The sequence below is a fragment of the Haliotis rufescens genome, unplaced genomic scaffold (genome assembly GCF_023055435.1).
Source record: "Haliotis rufescens isolate VD_foot unplaced genomic scaffold, xgHalRufe1.0.p SCAF_15, whole genome shotgun sequence".
Taxonomy (NCBI): Eukaryota; Metazoa; Mollusca; class Gastropoda; order Lepetellida; family Haliotidae; genus Haliotis; species Haliotis rufescens.
Window position 1 is genome coordinate 27,433,207 of NW_025963835.1, and position 15,354 is coordinate 27,448,560.

General features: G+C 41.6%; 1 protein-coding gene across 9 annotated transcripts in view; it reads right to left on the reverse strand.

Annotated features, from left to right (window-relative positions):
• The window catches only part of LOC124140208 (nuclear receptor corepressor 1-like), a 118,635-nt gene that overhangs the window by 28,166 nt on the left and 75,115 nt on the right, over nucleotides 1-15,354 (reverse strand). For 8 of the 9 annotated variants that reach the window (XM_046507638.2, XM_046507641.2, XM_046507637.2 and 5 more), the window contains 10 exons: nucleotides 14,548-14,749; nucleotides 12,963-13,124; nucleotides 12,063-12,179; nucleotides 10,600-10,656; nucleotides 9,846-9,898; nucleotides 6,608-6,674; nucleotides 6,127-6,212; nucleotides 5,009-5,095; nucleotides 1,804-1,888; nucleotides 36-269 (listed from right to left, as the gene is read on the reverse strand). In XM_046507638.2, coding sequence (XP_046363594.2) covers nucleotides 36-269; nucleotides 1,804-1,888; nucleotides 5,009-5,095; nucleotides 6,127-6,212; nucleotides 6,608-6,674; nucleotides 9,846-9,898; nucleotides 10,600-10,656; nucleotides 12,063-12,179; nucleotides 12,963-13,124; nucleotides 14,548-14,749 — 1,150 coding nt within the window. The remainder of the gene's footprint in view (nucleotides 1-35; nucleotides 270-1,803; nucleotides 1,889-5,008; nucleotides 5,096-6,126; nucleotides 6,213-6,607; nucleotides 6,675-9,845; nucleotides 9,899-10,599; nucleotides 10,657-12,062; nucleotides 12,180-12,962; nucleotides 13,125-14,547; nucleotides 14,750-15,354) is intronic. The other variant, XM_046507634.2, reaches the window with a different exon arrangement.

Below are 15,354 nucleotides of genomic sequence, written 5' to 3' on the forward strand. Positions count from 1 at the left end.
GAACATTAAGTGGAGTTTAGAAACATGGTTCTCACCTTTCTTGGAAGATACTGTGCGATAAGGCCAAAGTTCTTTGGATGCTGGAGGTATTTTTCTTTGAAAACTTGTTTCTCATGTTCCGTCCACTTGTTGACGATTTGTTTCTCCTTATAGTCTCCCATAGGGTCCTCGATCAGCCCATTGTTGTTGATGAATCGGAACTTCCGCTGTCGAGCGTCTAGCATCATTGGCGGCACGACGGCGTAGCTGCGCATCTTCTTATCTTCCTCCTGTAAACACGCACACAAGACAATGGAGGCTTGTGGTGGTACCAGCACACATACATACACCACTGCCTAGCAGGGCTAACTCCCACTACAACTACGACACTACAACTACGCCAGTACAACTACGACACCACAAGGACAACACACACAATGCTGCAAGCAAACTTAAATTTTCTTGTAAAAACAACCTACAAAAAACAAATCTTTAAACTGAACATGTACAGTACTCAACTTCTAATAAGGATATAATAATTATTCCATGGCATATCAAACTAAGGACTTTATAATAATAACAATCATAATAATAATCAACCAATAGCATTACATGATGTACATATAGCATAGGCTCAACCAAACCAAATAGTACTTCAGTACTCCTATCAAACTTGAGAAATATATAACAAAGGCAGGGTTTTACGTGACTCACAAGTGTGTGTCCAGTAGGGCTGTTACGTTTCACTCGCGTATTCGGTGAATCGAACCGTATCCATTCATGAATTGAATTAGCTATTCGTGTCTACGAGAATCAAATATTTATGAATATGCAAGCATGTGCATTTACATAAAAAAATACCCATAAGAACATATTTTATGCATAGATTTCTTCAAAAGACAACTCTTATACTACTTAAGTAAGTGCAGTATATAAATTAATAATATATTAATAAATTAACAAACCATGTCAAACAATTTATGTTGTTATTGCCTCACTGAATATAACAAATAATACATCAACTGCTGACTTGTTATTGTATTCGTGAATTAATATTCGTATTCGTTACCCTATATTCATGATACTAATCGTATCCGCCTCATAGTGTATTCGTGTGCACAAATGTGGAGAATAAACTGCGTCCCTTGGGACGCACAATAATATTCATTGGAGCTACAGCACACCAAGAGCAGTTATTGGTGTCTGCCATTTCATCCATCAATCATGACCACTGTCCACATGATCACTGATTCATTCCAGGTTCTAAAGTAATCATAAAAACATACAGAGTACTGCACCATTTCATTACATTACAGGACTCTCATACTGCCCTTGAAACAAGCATGACATACTCATTTCCCCCTCCTATCGCCATTTTCTGACTTAGTCAAAGTCATTGCCATGGAAAATCTTTAAAAAAAATCCAAACTATCAAAAGGTACCAGTTCACCACGAGACCTTTCTATGTGCCAAGTTTGGTTAAGATATATCTCATGTTTTTTTAGTTCTGCTCCGGAACTGAAACTTGACAGTTGGACAGCACCCATTCCTTAATTAATCCCCCTGCCACTTTGTGGTTGGGGATAATAAATTCTTGGGGTCCCTTAGACCCCTACTTTTGCAAGTCCAGTAAAACCCTGCAAATGTATTCCTCTCCATAATTAATTGTACTATAGAAAAAACATGTATATAAAAGCAAGGCGTGAATAATAACAATAACATGCAATTTATATCCTAGGTTGTTGACATGGACAAACAGCTCACGGTTACGACTGCCTCACAGCCCTCCCATCATGCAACAGGAACGCTAGCTATACAACAAACCTCCTGTTCATGTAATCCGTCCATGATCTGTTCGAGCTCAGCCTCGCTCCGTGCATATGCGATACTGCTTCTGGCACCCACCCTACTGATGAAGCAAAATGAAACAATAAATGTTGCAAGATGGCTGGCAGCAACCTGAGCACTGGACTAAACTCACGGTTAGAAGCCAGGGGTTGGAAAAGCGGTGAGTGAGTGAGTGAGTGAGTTTAACGCCGTTTTCATCAGTATTTCACTTATATCACGGCATGTCAGCTTTGTGTTGGAGGAAAGGCAGGTCATAGGTCATTGATGCAGTGTTCCCGCTGCCAGTCCTACTGGAGTGGAAACTCTAAAAATTGCCAGTCCCCCCTAATTTTTCGGTCCCAACTTTCAACAATAAAAAACATATGAAAATTACCTTGTTTAAAAAATTCTTTCAACATCATGTTCAGTGCAATGACGTCATCTCTGAGGAATTTTCTCCTTTTTTTTTAAATTTTGAGACGAAGTCGCTACAAATGGCTATTTAACCTCAAAGCAAACCAAAATATTATTTCCTTGCACTAAAAATAGACAAGGGGGGAACCCAGATTGTAACAGACAAGCTGACTTTGTTTGAAAAATATACTCATATGAATATTGCCAATGTTTTGTTAAAAAACAAAGATTCTTAAGGTACTCTATTTTCTGGTCCACAAGGACTGGCAGTCACCTGAGTTATTGGCCAAGCTTAATTTTACCGGTAAAATACTGGTAATTACCGGTAAACGGGAACTCTGATTGATGGGCATGGGAATGGCACTGACCGACCAGGCCTCCTAGTTGAGTGGATCTGTGATCTAATCACAGCTATGGAATGCAATAAACTGCATCGCCTTTCACAACTGGGCCGGCCACTCGAGAAGCAGCAAATGATATGAGATGGAATCAATGAATGAACAAATCAAAGACAAAAATGACCTCAGTGCAGTGTGCGAAATAAGCCGTGTCTAATTCATTTTTGGCTCTTTGGCTATAGAAAATATAATCAAAGTGCCCCGACAGGCCAACTTGAATTTCAAGTGAGCTAAAACATTTTATAATACAGCTGAATATGAATGTTCGAAACGGGATCATCGGATATGATACCAGAAGATAGTTTTGCAGGAGTTCAGATTTCAGATTGCATCACTTTTAGCAATATTCCAGCAATATCACGGCGGGGGACACCAGAACTTGGCTTCCCCATTGTACCCATGTGGGGATCTGAACCCATTCTTTAACCACTAGGCTAACGTGACGCCCCTGACTCAGATCGCAGTTTCTCCTTGTATTTGGTAGAGTAAATCAAACCCAGCTATTCACATCTAGAAATTTCACACACTGCCTTAGCCAAATAGCCATGGCCGCGTTCCAAAAAGCAATCCTAGTGCTACGACTGTCGGAAGTCGATGTTCAAGTATGGGAGCTACGATTGTCCTAGTGCTACGACTGTCGGAAGTCTATGTTCAAGTATGGGAGCTACGATTGTCCTAGTGCTACGACTGTCGGAAGTCGATGTTCAAGAATGGTTGCTACGATTGTCCTAGTGCTACGACTGTCGGAAGTCGATGTTCAAGTATGGGAGCTACGATTGTCCTAGTGCTACGACTGTCGGAAGTCTATGTTCAAGTATGGGAGCTACGATTGTCCTAGTGCTACGACTGTCGGAAGTCGATGTTCAAGAATGGGAGCTACGATTGTCCTAGTGCTACGACTGTCGGAAGTCGATGTTCAAGAATGGGAGCTACGATTGTCCTTGTGCTACGACTGTCGGAAGTCGATGTTCAAGTATGGGAGCTACGATTGTCCTTGTGCTACGACTGTCGGAAGTCGATGTTCAAGTATGGGAGCTACGATTGTCCTAGTGCTATGACTATTGGAAGTCGATGTTCAAGTATGGGAGCTACGATTGTCCTAGTGCTATGACTGTTGGAAGTCGATGTTCAAGTATGGGAGCTACGATTGTCCTAGTGCTACGACTATCGGAAGTCGATGTTCAAGTATTGGAGCTACGATTGTCCTTGTGCTACGACTGTCGGAAGTCAATGTTCAAGTATGGGAGCTACGATTGTCCTAGTGCTACGACTGTCGGAAGTCGATGTTCAAGTATGGGAGCTACGATTGTCCTAGTGCTACGACTGTCGGAAGTCGATGTTCAAGTATGGGAGCTACGATTGTCCTAGTGCTACGACTGCTGGAAGTCAATGTTCAAATATGGCAGTTACGATCATCTAAGCGCTACGATGGCTTTGTGGAACAGCACCCTGTTATGAACTTATGAGGAACTGCTGACAATTCTATGATGAGTGATATGAAATGAGGGAGGAGGAAGTAGCAAGCAGGCTTCAGTACTATGTGAGGAAGTAGAGCCAGTGAATTATCCCCCCTTAATACACCCATGTGTCAGTGGCTTATCTCATGCAACTTTCAACACTACTGCAGCACCATCTCAGTGTGGAACACCAAGATTTGGCTGGAAAGATAGTGTCAGAGAATCAAACTTATGTCTCTGTTATAAGCAATCACTGCAACAACTCGGCCATCCCACCTCACTGGAGTTTCAGCAATGGCTAAGGCGTTTATATCCAGAGGACTTACAAGCTTGAGAAATTTCTACAAGGAGTGAAACGCTACAAGTTTTCATGTGACGATACCATACATGATACATTTCTTTCTGTATCGATACAAGACGATACAGTTGCTAAATAAATTACTTACTACTCGTTTAATGACCTCCACACCCACCTCAGAATTTTTGTCAGTCAAATGTGGTAAAATGTGTTGTAATAGCTTTTCAAGTTCACAACTAAACATATCCGCTATGAACATGTGTCTACAGCCAGCTTTTCCTTTGGAATCTGCTCTGAAATATTTATTGTTTCCCCATGAGTTGACGTATCATACCATGACCTTGCGGTATCGTTTCACCCCTAATTCCTACTCAAATTAATCAAATCATTTAATTATCAAAAAAATGAGCAAAATGTTCTAACTAATGATTAACAAAACTCCTGCCAGTTCTTACTGAAGATATGTGAACATTTTATTACATGGTAACTATTGCATCATTCTCGATAGTGTAATATATCTCCATTCTATTACGATAAATATCCTGGATCCAATTGCTTGACAGCTTTGTTTTAGAAGGGTCATAATCAGCATAGTTATAATGATCTCTGATCACCTGTACAAGTAGACTTATTACCTGGCAAACCTCTCTTTGTCCTCCCGAGACTTCTTGATTTCGGGAAATATCTTCTCATAAAATTCTCTCATTTTGGCATCTTTTGCTCTGAAAAAAATGTTAACACACAAATATGAATGCCTAATTAACAGAAGAGGAAATTCCACTGTTGACTGACATGTATATGACGATTGCTGCAGGATCCCATAAAAACAGAGCCACTACAATGTAGAATGACAGTTTCGGAAAAACAATTTACTTTTTCAAAACTGTGAGTACCATCTTATACTCATTCGTCAATCACTGGTTAAAAGTTGATAAATTTTAATGAAATCCCAATGGCGAAATCTTTGAGAACAGTGTTACAGGATAGAATCAAATAACCTTGTACCTTGTTTCTCATATTGTGGGATTGTGCTGAATGTGCTTTAATAGTGCCTTATTGGCAAAATGTTACCATACACTGATTTAATTCAATTCATTTGAATGTAAGGTTGAACTTTCTAATTTCCAGTTTTTGAAGAATAGGGAACAGAAAGTTGCCATAATATCTATTAAGTAGGAGACACAAATCTTTTGGAGTGAGTGAGTGAGTTGGGTTTAACGCCTCTTTTAACAGTATTCCAGTTATATCACATCGTTTCAGCTTAATGTGGGATGAAAGCCTGAAGTGATGCAGACATTTACCACTTCGGTGAAACCCATGAGCACGGGTATGGTGCTGACAAACGAAGACACAAAATTGGGGCGAACCGGTATTTTGAACCTACAATCATAGGTTTCTGGCATGCCTAAGGGACGCAACTCTGCACAGCGAATTGTGGTGCCTTAGATGACTGGGCCACCTGTGCCCCAAAATCTTTTGGAAAAATCCCTGTAGTGAATTTGAACACTTCTACCTGGAATGCCCCGGAGACTGACCAGCAGGCTACTGGCATGGCTAAGACACAGGGGACTCTAGTCACGTGTCAGTTACGTATTGAATGAGGCTGTTCAAACCTCTAGACCAGCAGGATACTGGCATGGCTAAGACACAGGGGACTCGTCATGTGTCAGTTACGTATTGAATGAGGCTGTTCAAACCTCACATCATACCCAGAAAGATTATCTAGAGTAACCTCCCTTGGAGGTTTTCTTACTTTCTCTTGGCATTATTCTCCAGTCTCTCCATCTTCTTCAGCCATCTCTGCATCAGCTGGTCATATCTCTCTGTCAGGTATCGCTCCTGGACACACAAACAGCAGTTATAGCAGTTATCACAGGGTAACAGCAGGCATATATCACGATAGCCGCAGGGAGGTGGGAGGGTTACAAGAAGGTGTTACGCGGGTCATAGCAGGGTCATAGCAGGGTGATGAGAGGGATATAGGCAACCTGAGTTGCATATTTATCGGATCGGTTTATCAGTTTGGTTTAATAGTATCAAAACCATGATCCATTTATGATAAGAGCATCTTGAAATGTATTACAGAAGAATTCCTGAAATAAATATAGATGATAACTTTTTCGTTTCCTTGGATCTCAAGATTTGCTTCTGTAACATCAGCTGTGGTTGTATGCTCACAGACAGACGGGGAAATGCAGTGTATATCTGGTATAAATCCCTGGGTGGCATCTTACCCGTATCTTCCTGGCCTGGTTCCTCTTCTTCAAGTGAAGGATCAACCGCTTCTTGAACACCTGGAACCTGTCACGGACAGAAACCCTTCATTACTGCATTGTCCACCTATCTCACACATCATACTGGTTATTACATTGTTAGTTGTCTAACGTTACACTCAGGGATATTCCAGCTACATGCAACGGCCTGTACGGGGAGATCAGCATGGGTCACTGGGGACCTATTCTAACCCGGAACTGCATGGGGAGATCAGCAAGGGTCACTGGGGACCTATTCAAACCCGGAACCGCACGGGGAGATCAGCATGGGTCACTGGGGACCTATTCTAACCCGGTACCCAACACAATCAATACGAAAAGAACCCCAAATCACTTTTTTAGGCCAGAAGAATTTTTTCCCCTTGTTTTATGGATGCATATGTTAAATATGTTTTTTGTTTAAGAGTTAGAGTTGTTTTAGGCTGCTTTCGGCAATATTCCAGCAATATCATAGTGGGGAGGACACCAGAAATGGGCTTCAGACATTGTACCCATGTGGGGAATCAAACTTGGGTCTTTGGCGTGGCAAGCAAACGCTTTAACCACTAGGCTACCCCACTGTTCCTATCTCTGGCCCAACAATGTCTGGTCGCTTCACGTATCACTATTGTATATGTTCCTTGGCCTCCTGCTAATGTTGCAAGAGGTGAGGTGAGGTGAGGTGAGGTGAGGTGAGGTGAGGTGAGGTGAGGTGAGGTGAGGTGAAATGGGGTTTAACGTCGCATCCAAGATTATTGCACGTGTTTGTGTGTATGTGTGTGTGGCTGCTTGTACTAGTCCGGACTGATGTTGATTTATAGTGCTAGCACACTGAGATACCATGCAGCAGTTTAGCATGAATACCCCACTCAGACACAGTATACTGACTCCGAGCCGAACAGTCCTTGTTTTAGCCCCTTAAAGCAGAGCGCCAGACAGGGTAACAACAAGTACCATCTTTTAACGTCTTTTGGTCTGACGCGGCCGGGGATCGAACCCTGGATGTTCCGCTCTACCACTACCACTAGACCATGGAGGCGGTCCTTGCAAGAGGTAAAAATATGAGGGGTAGAGCACTATGATGATACGACCCGTGAAGATCCGGGGTAGAACAGGTCTTCAGCAACCCATGCTTGCCGTAAAATGCGACTATGCTTGTCCTAAGAGGCGGCTTACGGGATCGAGTGGTCAGGCTTGCTGACTTGGTTGATGCATGTCATCGATCCCAATCGCATGGATCGACGTGCATGATATCAATCACTGGATTGTCTGGTCCAGACTCGATTATTTACAGACCGCCGTCTGCTGGATATTGCTGGAATATTGCTGAGTGCGGCGTTAAACAAACAAACAAACAAACAACTCAAACAAATCTGGCCTAACAATGTCAGCTCGCTTCAAGTATCACTACTGTATATTTTCCTTGGCCTTCTGGCTAATGTTGCAAGGGGTAGAGATATGAAGGGGTAAAGATATGAGGGGGAGATATCGAGCACTATAATGATACCAAGTACAGAGAGTGCACTTCTCAAAGCAATTTCCCTGATGTAGCTAATAGGGCAGGGGATTAATTACAAGTGGTGGGGTGATCCGTTACTGAGATACTGATGGTGCAAGGTAGTGCTGTCTGATATCTGCATTGAGTTATGGCATGTTTCCCCCCAACTTTCCCAAGATCTGATTAAATCATCCCTTGTAGTTCTGTCAAGTCATACACGAGATGAGAAAGATGTGCATCTTAAGTGTGTTATGGTCTTTAACAGGAACATCAAGTTTCCCATAATTCATCCCAATTAACATACATGTCTTTTGACTTGAACTAATTTGAAATGTGTAATTACAAGAAACGATGCATTAAATAAGGGTAATTATGTATACAGCTCAAATTTTGATGAAGCAATTAATTGCTCCAAACCCATTATGACAGAATTCCACATAGTAAGCATCACTGTTATGAATGGTAGGAGTGAGTGAGTGAGTGAGTTGGGGTTAAAGCCGCTTTTAACAGTATTCCACTTATATCACAGCGTGTCAGCTTAATGTGGGAGGAAAGCCCAAAGTGATGCAGGTCTAGATCTCAGACGTTTACCACTTCGATGAAACCCACGAGCACGGGTATGGTACTGACAAACCTAGAAACATAATTGGGGCGAACCGGGATTCGTATGAATGGTAGGAGGGAGTAAATGAATGTTGTATAACGTTGCCGTCAGCAATATTCCAGCTATATCACAGAGGCCTGTAAATAATTAGTCTGAACCAGGCAAAGAAGTCAAAGAAAGCAAGAGCAATGATCCATGCCACTGGGCGCCATGCCAAAGGCTCACACCAAAACTCCTTTTTGTTGGCTCTTTAATAATTAACATCAAGCATGAGGCACTGAAGACCTGTTCTGACTCAGAATCCCCGAAGGAGAATGGCATGAAGAGGCATATCATGAAAGCTCCATCATGTAGACAATATCACAAACAGAAATGTATCAAAAAGGCAAGAGTTGAAGTCTTTTCATACTCATGCCCGTAAGTACGGATATGGTGCTGACAGACCTATGATCCTGGAGCGGCTAAGGGAAGCAACTCTTTAAAGATAATCTCTCATTGTTCCTGGACACAGGTTGGACACTTATAATAACAAGTGCTAATGTTGTGTAGGCCAGGGCTCCATTCCACAAAAAGATCTTTGCAATAAGACGATTGTAACTCCTATACTTAAAAATACACTTACGATAACACTAGTGTTAAGATAACTTCGTTGAACGAGGCCCTGGGCCCACTTGCAGAAAGCAGTATTAGCACTAAGATCATCATAACTCCTATACTTTGACACAGACTTACGACAATGATAACACTAACTAAAATATAAGACCATTTTGAGGAATGGGACCCTTGACAACATAGTGTCATTGCAAGGATTGACCTAGCTAAGATTTGTTTGTTTGTTTGTTGTTTAACGCCGCACTCAGCAATACTCCAGCTATATGACGGAGGTCTGTAAATAACTGAGTCTGGACCAGACAATCCATTGATTGACATCATGAGCATCAATCCACACAATTGGGATCAATGACATACATCAACCAAGTCAGCAATCCTGACCACCCGATCCCGTCTGTTGCTTCTTACGACAAGCATAGTCACCTTTTAAGGCAAGCATGGGTTGCTGAAGGCTTTTCTACCCCGGATCTTCACGGGTCACCTAGCTAAGAGCTACATGGACTTACTTCTTCTTGTTCTCGTGGTAGATGGTAGTGTCCGAGGGCTGGTGGTACAGTGGCTGTGGAACACAAGACAGGCATCGTCAGAGAGAAACATACAGCCACATGTCTCATGGCCATGACCAATCTCATTAAAATCCGATCTTAGTTCTCGCTACCGCTAAACAAAGATCTGAGGATATCCCCTTACGGGTCACGTGAGACCGACCTTGCGCAAACTTTGACCGACCAATGGAATGACTAATCAGAAGGCAGCTTTTTTGTGCTTTACAGCACAAGTTTCAAATTGGCGACTACACTTCGAAACATATTTTGACAAATTCTCGATTACAAATTTAAAACCTGAACAAAAAAACCATTCTGGAATGGTTAATAGATGGTTTAGATTGTATGGATTCAGTCGTTAAACCCGTAACTATCGTGCGGAATACCCCATGTTATAGTTTTCGAGATTGCATGATTAGAAATCACATTCCGACTGTCAGTTTCATAATCTGGTAAGCGACGCACTGATTGGTTGGATGAAAGGTCGTTCTGACGTTACCCCTAATGGGATGTCTTCAGATCTTTGTTTAGCGGTAGCGAGAACTTAGATCTGATTTTAATGAGATTGGGACATGACAGATAAACTGTTGTCATGAGTAAAAAATGGGTGTTCTTTAACGTCCTTTGAGGAGAATATTAAATAAAATATGAGAAAAGGAATAAATCCAAATCAAGTTGTTTCTTTAGCTCTAGTTATTTCTCGCAAATGACTTACCAGCTCAACTTTGGGCCCCAGTTTCTCTAACGTCTTGTGTGCCTCCTCTGCCTTTTTCTGAAAGAAAACACAAGTTATTGCAGTCAACCAGGGACTTATATAGACCTGCTCAAAATCTACAGCAAATGGAAACAAAAAAATGTCCCAAGTCATGTTATCATAGTTAGAACTGTATATATATTCGGCATATATGTTTTGAGCAATTACACAGTTACACTGTTTTCAGCATATATGATTTGAGCTATAGCACATAGTTACCCTGTTTCCAGCATAAATAATTTGAGCTATATCACATAGTTACCCTGTTTTCAGCATAGATGATTTGAGCTATATCACATTTTTACCCTGTTTTCAGCATAGATGATTTGAGCTACATCACATTGTTACCCTGCTTTTTAGCATAGATGATTTGAGCTATATCACATTGTTACCCTGTTTTCAGCATAGATGATTTGAGCTATATCACATTTTTACCCTGTTTTCAGCATAGATGATTTGAGCTATATCACATAGTTACCCTGTTTTCAGCATAGATGATTTGAGCTATATCACATAGTTACCCTGTTTTCAGCATAGATAATTTGAGCTATATCACATAGTTACCCTGTTTTCAGCATAGATGATTTGAGCTAGAGCACATAGTTACCCTGTTTTCAGCATAGATGATTTGAGCTATATCACATAGGTACCCTGTTTTCAGCATAGATGATTTGAGCTATATCACATTGTTACTCTGTTTTCAGCATAGATGATTTGAGCTATAACACATAGTTACCCTGTTTTCAGCATAGATGATTTGAGCTATAGCACATTGTTACCCTGTTTTCAGCATAGATGATTTGAGCTATATCACATAGTTACCCTGTTTTCAGCATAGATGATTTGAGCTATATCACATTTTTACCCTGTTTTCAGCATAGATGATTTGAGCTAGAGCACATAGTTACCCTGTTTTCAGCATAGATGATTTGAGCTATATCACATAGTTACCCTGTTTTCAGCATAGATGATTTGAGCTATATCACATTTTTACCCTGTTTTCAGCATAGATAATTTGAGCTATATCACATAGTTACCCTGTTTTCAGCATAGATGATTTGAGCTAGAGCACATAGTTACCCTGTTTTCAGCATAGATGATTTGAGCTATATCACATAGGTACCCTGTTTTCAGCATAGATGATTTGAGCTATATCACATTGTTACCCTGTTTTCAGCATAGATGATTTGAGCTAGAGCACATAGTTACCCTGTTTTCAGCATAGATGATTTGAGCTAGAGCACATAGTTACCCTGTTTTCAGCATAGATGATTTGAGCTATAGCACATTGTTACCCTGTTTTCAGCATAGATGATTTGAGCTATAGCACATAGTTACCCTGTTTTCAGCATAGATGATTTGAGCTATATCACATAGTTACCCTGTTTTCAGCATAGATGATTTGAGCTATAGCACATAGTTACCCTGTTTTCAGCATAGATGATTTGAGCTATGCTCTGGTGTTTTGTCTCGGGCATGGCCAACTCTGGTGTGACAGGCTTCTCCTTCTTGGGTTTTGACGTTTCTTCCTCTAGGGCTTGCTGTGGAGGTAAGGTGGGTGATCAGCACCATGTTGGAAGACATGCTTATAAAGAATGAGTGTGCTCAGTTGGTTTGTATCAGTCCAAATTGACAGTTATGCTCTGTTACCTGAACAGTAATGTCTGCTGGGAGACACAAATGTGGTTGATATGAGTGCTTATACCTTTGGTTGTCAAGATATGAGACATTGTATCCGCTGAGTTAAAAATTGGGAGAAGCTGTTAGCTAAGGAGACTGGTTGTTGCTGCTGTTGCTTGTTCCTGCTCCCAATTTTGTGGAGATGGGGTTTTGTGAGTGTGTATGAGGCATGGTGTGGCAGGGCGTGGCGTGTTTGTACTAGTCCAAACTAATACTGATTTTATTGTGATAGCCCACTGAGATACCATGCCACAATTTAACCTGAATTCCCCTCAGACACAGTATACTGACTCTGAGCCAACCAGTCTGTGTTTTATCCCCTTAATGCCGAGCGCCAGCTAGTATAAACCTATAACTACCACTGCTATGTAAAGGTCTTCTTCTGCTATTACTTCTACTAAACATTGTTGCTGCTGCTGTTGTTGCTGCTGTTGCTGCTACTGCTGCTGCTCCATGGCGGCCATAATCATCTGTCAACCCAATCTTACTGGTCTTTCGCAACATACATTCATGAAGTACTTGGGACAAGTATGTCAAAAAATCTAAAAGTATTCACATACCAATTTGACCTACCCGACAAAATGACAAAATTTTCAAATCAAAATTACTTCCCGAAAGTTTAACACAACTTAAACCAAAGTTACCTTTTTCTTTTTGAGTTTCATGATATTCTGTTCCACCTTTGTGATTTCCCGGTCCACTCTGGATATTCCTTGCAGTAGTTCTTCCTTGAAGGTCTTGCTGGCCGAATCTTCGGGGGGAAGCGTTGGAGAGATGGCCTCCACTTGGGGGTTGTATGTCGGCTCCTGGGGAGGACAGCAATAACCAGTCACTACTAGGGTCAACATGGCCAGACATCACTGTCTCATAGCACAAATAAACACAAAATATTGATTGGACATTCCAGCAATATCACAGCAGGGGACATAGCGATGGCTTCACACATTGTATCCATGTAGGGAATCAAACCTGGGCTTTTGGTGTTACTGACAAATGGTTTAACCAAAGGGCCTTAACTGCTTCCCCATTGGCAGAACAATGTATGAACTGAAAAATATTACAAAATGGATATATTGACTTGAAAATATCTCAAGATTTCAATACATAGCTAACTGATACTTTAGACTGTTTGTTTGTTTGTTGTTCAATGTCGCACTCGCCATAACTCCAGCTATGTGACTGTCGCCTGTAAATAATCGAGCGGGACTAGACAATCCAGTAATCAATATTGATAACAACAATCCACACCATCAGGAAACAAGGACATGTGAGGAATATAGGTCCCTAGCTTGTCACAAGAGGCAACTAAGTTGTTTATGTTTATGTTTATTTGTTGTTTAACGCCGCACTCAGCAATATTCCAGCTATATGGCGGCGGTATGTAAATAATCAAGTCTGGACCAGACAATCCAGTAATTGACATCATGAGCATCCATCCACGCAATTGCGATACGATGACATGCATCAACCAAGTCAGCTAGCCTGACCACCCGATACGGTTAGTTGCCTCTTACGACAAGCATAGTCGTCTTTTAAGGCAAGCATGGGTTGATGAAGACCTATTCCAACCCAGATCTTCACGGGGCGGCAACTAAGTAGTGGAGGTTGGTTGGTTGGTTTGTTGTTTAACGCCGCACTCAGCAATATTCCAGCTATATGACGGCGGTCTGTAAATAATCGAGTCTAGACCAGTCAATCCAGTAATTGACATCATGAGCATCGATCCACGCAATTGAGATCGATGACATGCACCAACCAAGTCAGCGGGCCTGACCACCCGATCCCGCTAGTCGCCTTTCACGACAAGCATAGTCACCTTTTACAGCAAGCATGGGTTGCTGAAGGCCTATTCTACCCCGGAATCTTCACGGGTCAGTAGCATTGTAAAGCAGTCATAGTAGAGGAGGTGGTAAGGCTTAGTGATTTGGTTCACTGTATATCATCCTATCCCAGTTGTGTGCATCTATGTTTATGATGTCAATCACTGGATTGTCTTGCCCAGACTTTCATATTTAGAGGCTGCCATCATATACCTGGAATGTTGTTGAGTGCGGTGTTACACAACAAACAAACAAGCTTGGTTGTGTGTATTCGTGTCATGACAGCAGGGGATGTTTATTATATTATCAACCACTGGTTTACTTGGTCCAGACTTGATTATTTATAGGCCACTGTGACATTGCCGGAATACTGGCAAACAACAAACATACAAACTGAGTGACAACCTACCCTTTTGACTTCTGTCTCCCCCCGGATGTCGATGTGCAGAGGGTGCGTGAGATCATGGCGGTCAGTCAGTCGGGGCCGCTTGGGACCTGGTGGTGTACTGACATCCACGGGCTGGTGGCCACTAAGAGCTGCTGCCGCGGCTGCTGCTGATGGAATCACGGTCACACCCTCCTGGTTGTAGTGGGAGTAGTGATCCGAGCCCCTGCAATATAATAATGAGTGTATAAGTGGACACTTGCAACATGAATACTCATAGTCAGACAAAGGCAAAAACTCAAATCAGCGCGAGTGAGTGAGTGAGTGAGTGAGTGAGTGAGTGAGTGAGTGAGAGTGAGTGGATGGATTTGGGTGGATGAGTGAGAAGGTGACAGATCAGGATCTTGTTCCACAAAGTGATCTTAGCACAAAAGTTGTCGTAAGTCTATGCTAAAGTATGGGAGTTACGATCGCTTTGTGGAATGGAGCCCTGAACAATATATAAAGTAGACTTCAGCAATATTTTTGTCACATGCCTATTTATTCCTGATAAGAAAACATACTGCAATATTCATACGATATAGATATGAAGAATGTGCTCCACATATTGTACCCATGAGGGGAATCAAACCCAGGTCTTTGACATGACAGGCAAACGCTTTAACCACTTGCCTTTTCCACAGCCACTTATGGAATCTGAGTGGGAGAATGTTTTAGGTTTAAAAGCAGTGTTCAGTGTACATTTGTAGTCCGATTCTATATTTTCATTTCAATTTTACTTGTACTGATTCAGTTAATATTTAGCGCATTTCCATTAACTCAGAAGGAAGA